This window comes from Solanum stenotomum, chromosome 5 (assembly GCF_019186545.1).
Source record: "Solanum stenotomum isolate F172 chromosome 5, ASM1918654v1, whole genome shotgun sequence".
NCBI classification, from domain to species: domain Eukaryota; kingdom Viridiplantae; phylum Streptophyta; class Magnoliopsida; order Solanales; family Solanaceae; genus Solanum; species Solanum stenotomum.
The window spans coordinates 51,792,152-51,799,541 of record NC_064286.1 but is presented as its reverse complement, the minus strand read 5'-3'; the positions used below and the strand labels follow the sequence as shown (position 1 = coordinate 51,799,541).

Below are 7,390 nucleotides of genomic sequence, written 5' to 3'. Positions count from 1 at the left end.
TCACCGACTACATGCTCCTCGAACACATGGTAACTCGTGAGCATGCGTAGAATCCGTTGAAGGTTCTCAGCATCCCCGCCACCCTGAGGGAAGATTTTAGCGAGAATTTCAGCGGGAGAGAGTGGAGCATTAGATCCACCTTCCCAAATAGCATCAGCTACCTTGAGTTTGATAATGGCATTGAGGGACATAGGTACACTTATCATGTTAGCTAATTCCATTATAGCTAACCTTGCATTATTGTTGTTGTTGTTGCTTGTTTCCCCATTTCCATTCTCCATGGCTTCTACACTTTTTTTGCCTTATTTTGTTTGGGAACTATATGTTATATTGTTTAGTTATAGGGATGTCATGTATTTATAGTAAAAAAAAACTTTATTGGCCAAGTGTTGTTACTTTATAGCTAGGTACAAGTAACCAACATGAGTTATGATGTACTGGTGTGAGTGTTTCACCCTTAACCAGAGGTTTTGGGTTCGAGCCCTGGGTATGGAGAAAATCTTGTTGGGAGCTCTATCCCAGAATGAATCCTGCAGTGCGCGATCCGAATTTAGTAAAAGATCCAATATGAGCTTCGAACACCGGGTGGAAAACTGAATTTAGTTAGAGCTCCAATATAAGCTCCGAACACCGGGTGGAAAACAAAAAAAAGTCAAGGACAAGTTGTATTTATTGTAAGAACTTTACTTTATTGGCCATGTTGTTACTTTATAGGGGCACGTGCCAAGTTGTATGACCGGATTCAAAATTTAAGTTTTTATAGATTTAATATTTGTGGTTTTAGTATTAACTCTTTTGTAAAGCTAAGTTTAGATAAACTTAGAATTTAAAGCTTATGAATTTTCTTCAAATCATCCCATGTATTGATAGCAATTCAAATGTCCTATTTCCATTGTGACTTTAATAGTTGTAGTGTATTATTGTCTAGTTTGCTTGTACCTCAATTAATTTTATGAGATTTCGTGATTTATCCTCAATAAATATATAATTCTATCCATCAAAATTCTGAAAATAGGAAAAAATACCTAATATTCTTGCTTCTGATAAAATTTTAATATAAAATCTCATAATTTTCAATCTATTTTACTAATCACTAGGCTATATATATGTGCTTCCATTACTAATTATTTTCCCTCTATTTAACTTGATCAGGTATAATTCAGCATATTAAGATCAAAACTATTTAATTTTTTGTGTAAATTCATATATAAAATGTCAATTTCTTAAAAAACATATTTCTACATTTAAAAGTTACATTGAAGAAAAAAGAAATAAGTCATAATAATTAATAATTTAAAGTATTTTAAAAAAAAATATATAGTCAAAGATTTATTTTTGTTACTCCTATGACAATACAAACTTTATACCTAGATGACTCCTACAAGATACAAACTTTGTGCACTTAATTTACATAATTTTAACTTTAAATTAATGTGTATCTATAACTAACTACAAAGTACGCTATTAATTACCTCTATAATATACAATATATGTTTATTTTACTTAATCCATAAAGATAAATATTTTTGTGTTGCAATTTCTAAGATATAATGAACTTTTCTGATCATATTTTCAACTAAATCATTTTTTTACATAGTTTTCCTCCAATCGAACATACAAGAAAATATGAGAAATTGCATATTAGAAAGGTGTGATCTACCGACATGGATTGTGGTATAATGGGGGATTATTTCACCCTTAATCAAAAGTCTAATATTTGAGTCATGAATATGGTAAAAATCATACTGGAACCATCACCACCAAATGAACTTTACAGTGCGCGATTCGAATTTAATTAGGATTTCGGACAGAAAAACAAAAAAAAGAAGGTGTGGTCTACAATTCAAAAAGTAATTGCCAAAATTGTCCCTCCATGATCAATGTTTAAAATCAGTAGGGACTCAAGTCAAACAAAATCCATACTATTTGAAAGCAACAAATCATCTGTCTTTCACGTGATAGATATATACACTCTTTCTTGATTTTTTTTTCCGTCTAGCTTTAATTATTTTAAATCTATTTTTTTTAATATTTATTTTCAATCTAATAGTCCTTTAAATTCATTATCTGATTAGATGATATATTTAAGATTATAAATTTTAAAAAATATTTTAATTCATTATATATTCTTAGTTTAAGACTTTCAGACTGTAAAATTTTTTAAAAAAATTTACTGTCTTAAAATTGCATATCAATCAAATTAAGACAAATAAATTGAAATATATATTAATTATTTATTTATTTTTTAAAAAAGACAATGAGAAATTGTAGTAATTCATTTATGTCTTATTTAAAGAGCAACATTTTGAATGGGATGGATGGATCATAGGTGCACAATATAGAGTTTTGCTTTAGGCTTTTCAATGTTTTGTTACTGTTTTATTTTTATTTTTACTTATTTGGTTAGAACAAATAGGTTATGTTTTGATTCTGCTTTTTGCTTAGTTTTGTGAATTATTTTTGCAAAATACCTTTGAATTGACAATATGAATTTGTATGTTAGAAAAATTAAAGATATTTTCCTACTCTTTTCTTATATAAATAATAAATAGATAAAAGTAATATTCACTCCAAATCGTGCTAGTCCTTTCTCAAAGTTTTTTCATCGATAAATAAAATACTCCAATCTTCCATCCTCATATAAAGTAGAAAACGTAGTTCTATTTTACAACTACAACACCGTACACTTATTTTAATGTTAAAACAGAACTACGTTCGTACCACTAACATCTCACAATTATATTCATGACTTGTGAAAATCAAGAATCGTAAAAAAATGATCGATGTAAAAACCTTTGCAATCGTTGAAACCGGCAGCTCGTCCGAGCTGCCGATATTCTTCCTCAGTACGGTGCTTGCCCTTGGCACGGTAAATAGTCATGACAAAAATGTCACCTTCAAGAAGTGCCCTAGTTCTCTTGCTATCATCAGTATGGTGAGGCAAAACTGGCTCACAAGCAATAAATTTACCTTTCTCTGGAAGTGCATTGTAACAACTCTTCATTATTTCTTTGCATTCATCATCTGTCCATGTTGTTAGCACCCACTACATGTATCCATGTCACAAATTATGTTAAGTTGTTTCAAAATTTGTGATCATGAACATGTTATTAACATTTCACTAAAACATTTATAATAGTACTAGCATATTGATTTTGTCAAAATACTTTAGCTAATATTTATGCCCTTTAATTTTGGAAGTGCACAAATAGACACTTAAACGTATATAAAGTTGAACTAATAAACACACATATCCTATGTGGCATCCTACATGGCAATTTGTGTCCTACATTGTGTCCAACGTGTATGTCATGTAGGACTCATGGGTCTAGTTGTTCAAGTTTATACAAGTTCAAGTGCTGACATGTGCACACCCAAAATTAGAGAACATAAATGTAAAGCGAGCCCAAATTAAAAGACATTTATTATAAATAAATCAAATTAAACTATACTTTTGATTTAATCTTAACCCCAAACATAAAGAATTATGTTAATCATTTTCTCACTTACTTTTTTTTCTTCTTGGAACAGAAAAAATTTATTTATAATTTAAAGATCGTTTGCTATTTTGGTGTTTTAATGATTTGACAAACTTTGGGGATGATAAAACTCCAGTTACCCGAAGAGTTCTTGTTGATAGGGGGAACTGGTGAATAAGTATGTTATCATCAAAAAGGGGGAAAATGTTAGTTCGAAGCTGATATGAGATGTTAGTTCGAAGTTGATATGAAGTTTTGATGATTTAACAAACTTATTGATTTAACAAGGAACCAAATCCTTGTTACTGGGATTGCTGACAGGGAAGTGAATGAATACACTCAGTGTGAGGAATATTTGTGTGTAATCATCAAAAAGGGGGAAAATGTTATATTGTAGGTGTTTTGATGATCCTCACAAATGCAGGGACCTGGTCCCCCGTAGAGTTCTCTCTATTATCTCCATCAGATGCATAATGGGGAACGAACTGTGGTTGTTACTGGTGCACTAACAAAGGGGGAATTTGTTATGTATTTGAATGAATGTTTGTTCCCTCACGTGAGGAGTTATGCAGGTTGTTTGTCATCATAAAAAAGGGGGAAAATGATAAATGCTAATGCTCCTAGATGTTTTGATGATCTCCTCACAAGTGCAGGGACCTGGTCCTCTGCAGAGTATGGATACTCGTCCAGTAGTCAAAGTGCTGTACAACTGTAAAAGCTGTCTGCGTCAGAAAAGCTGCTACGGCAGGTGCATAACTTTTCTAACAGCAGGCCTTGAGCCAATGAGATTGGCTCAAGGAGTTTGTGTTCACTTTCAATATATTATCTCTTTCCAACAAACACAAACTCAAGATTTGGCAAACTAAATTTGGATTTTCTCTCAAAATTCATAAGCTTGAAAAGAAGGCCATCTTCAAGGAAGAACATTGCTCAACTCAACAGAGGGATCTGATAGAGTGAAGAAGAGTCTTTGTTTTACTTAGAGCTTTGTGTCTCATGTGCTTACATTGTAAATTTGTTCCTAGTCTATAAAGGATTCAGATCTTGTTTCGGTTTCTAAAAGTCTAAGTCTTCTAGAGTTAGGTGATTTAGTGGGCAACATTGTTGTTGCTTAGTCAAAATATAAATCGTCCATAGGGTGGTGGTTTAGTGAGTGGTGTTGTATCCACTTAGCAAAGTCTAAGTTATCTAGGGGTGATAGCTTAGTGGGCAGTGTGGTATCTGCTCGGGCTCGTCTAAGTGATATGAGGTATTGCTTAGAGTTGGGATTAGCAGGTTAATCTCAGTTTGTAAACTTGCTTTTGCTTTTGCTTGAGAAGACTAGTGAAAGAAGTTTGAAAAGTCCTGGCAGGCCAGGTCGTGGTTTTACTCCCTTGAGCAAGGAGGTTTCCATGTAAAGTTGTTGTGCAATCTTTACTTTCAACACTTTGTTTATTTTCTGTTATTGTAACTGTGCTGAGGACTGGGTCCCGTCTACACTAGTGGACACATACATTTTAACAAGTGGTATCAGAGCTTGGGCTCTCTATCTGGTTAACACCAAGAGAGAAGTTCCTGCGAGAAATGGCGTCACCACTGAATCAGCAAAGAAGTCAGTCCTCCACAAGACCTCCTCTTCTTGATGGTCAGTTCTATAGATATTGGAAGATTCGGATGAGAGACTATCTCATGGCTGAGGACATATAAGTATGGGACATCATATGTAAAGGTCCTTATGTGCCAACTATGGAGGTTAAAGATGGAGAGGTCGCAAGGGTCATTCCCAAAATTCGACAACAATATAATGACTCTGACAGACCATTAGTCCAGAAAATTCACAAAGCAAAGAAGCTACTGATGTGTGGCCTTAGTGTAAATGAATATGATCTGATCTCATCTTGTGAATCAGCCAAGGAAATCTGGGATCTGTTGAGAACAACTTATGAGGGCACTGAGGAAATAAGGAAATCTAAGCTAGATCTCTTTACTACTCAGTTTGAAGGTTTCACCATTAAAGAAGGTGAACCCATTCATGAAATGCGCATCAGATTCTCCACCATTACAGATGAGCTCATGTTCCTTGAAGAACCAATCCCTGTTGTTAAGCAAGTCTCTAAGATACTGGAAATTCTTCCGAGATCTTGTACAAATGATTTTGTGACTGGAAATAAGACAAGAGAACCTGATATAACAATTATGGATGCACTATTCGAGCATCTTCAAGCTCTGGAGATGCACAGAAAAATTGAGGGTCGTATTCTCAAAGTCGAAAACAAAGAGGGGGACCTGGTCTGCAACAAGCTAAGCAAAAGAGAAGTTTTTTTCCAGGCGATGAAGAAGGATCTGGTAGCATGGGAAAATTCCTCAAGTGATTCAGATGATTCTGAGCACTCTAATGATGCTTCCATGGCAAAGTCAGATCAGGAGGATGCTGATGAAAAGGTAACCCTATCTTATTTCAAGCAAAACTTAAATACCTTTTCTACCAGTAAATTGAGAAAACTAGTTGTTGTATTACTTGATGTGATAAGTAAGCTAACAACTGAGGATGATCTCGTGAACAATAGCCTAGACATCTCTCAAGATGGAAAAACTGCTTTAGTTCCCCAAATATCTGATATTGAAAATCAAATGGTTATTCTAGAAGCTGAAAATCTAGAACTGATGGAAAAGCTAATGGGGGTAACTACTACAGTTTTTAAAATAAAAAATGAGGCAAATAGTTTGCAGTTGGAGCTTGAAAATAAGTTGCATACTGCTGAAAATGAAGATGAAATTGGTTTTGGAAAGAAATCTTGAGTTGGAGAGGGACCTGGTCCGTGTAAAAGAGGAACTAGAAAAATCCCTCAAATGGACCAATTCCTCTAAGATACTTACAAATCTGATTGGTCAAGGCAACAACAGTAGAAGAGGGCTGGGATGTACGAAGATAGATCCCTCATACAATCCTCACATCAAATATGTTTCTGATGCTGATAATCTATTGTGTCTGCATTGTGGTCGAGATGTACATCTTAGAAAGGATTGTCCTATTCTGAAAAAATATGGAGAAAGTTCGTCAAACTATTCCCAACAGAGGAATAGATTGAAGAAGGGACCTGGTCCTGCTTATGGATCTAAGTTAAAGAAAACCAGTTTGCCTCACTGGACAAAAAAGTTTCTTATCACTCTGTTATCTGCTTACTGGGAACTCCATCTCAAGTGGGTTTCCAAGGCTAACAAGTGATTTGTTATGCAAGTGAGAGGAAGTAGCAACAGTCAGTGGTGGTTCATGAACATCGGATGCTCAAAGCACTGGACTGGGATAATTGAAAAACTTCCTCTCTCTCAAGGCACTTCAAGGTGGAGGTGTCTTTTTTGGCAATGGCAAGAAATGGTATATTTTTTTAGGTTGGACTTAAAAGACTGTGGAACCGTCTTGTGAAGTTGTGTACTATATCAATGGATTGAAGTACAATCTTTTAAGTGTTTCACAGATTCATGATGAACAAAAAAAATGAAGTCAAGCTCTTATCAGATAACCGTGTGGTCGCAAACTTGCTGTAACGACCCTAAAAATGAACTAGTGAAACTAGAGCCTCACATGTGAGTTTGGAGTTGAGAACTTGATGAAATGATGAGGAATGACCGTGACGTCCGGAAACTAGTCATTTGAACTAGTGAGTTGTAAGGGTCAACTTTAGATGGTCATATCTTTTAGCTCAAAATGAATTAGGTGGACCTTTACCTATCCAATTAAAGGTCTTTGAGTCCTCTTTCCAACGCCACTGAGTTTGCCCAATTCCGACCTTGGAGTAAAAAGTTATGCCCGAAATAGTGAAGCACTGTCCAAAAGGACGAGTTTAGACGGGAAGGGGCAAAATTTTTTAAGTTAAGACTTTATGGGTCCTTAGTCCTTTTCCAAAATTGACCCTATGCTATTTTATTCTTTT

The 7,390-nt window shown here is 34.6% G+C and overlaps 1 protein-coding gene across 1 annotated transcript in view; it reads right to left on the bottom strand.

The window, feature by feature from the left end:
• Nucleotides 1–2,538: 2,538 nt before the first annotated feature.
• The window catches only part of LOC125864945 (nicotinate N-methyltransferase 1), a 49,772-nt gene continuing 44,920 nt past the window's right edge, over nt 2,539–7,390 (bottom strand). Inside the window, exon 4 of the mRNA XM_049545086.1 lies at nt 2,539–3,046. Within this exon, the coding sequence (XP_049401043.1) occupies nt 2,744–3,046 (303 nt within the window). The 3' untranslated portion in view covers nt 2,539–2,743. The remainder of the gene's footprint in view (nt 3,047–7,390) is intronic.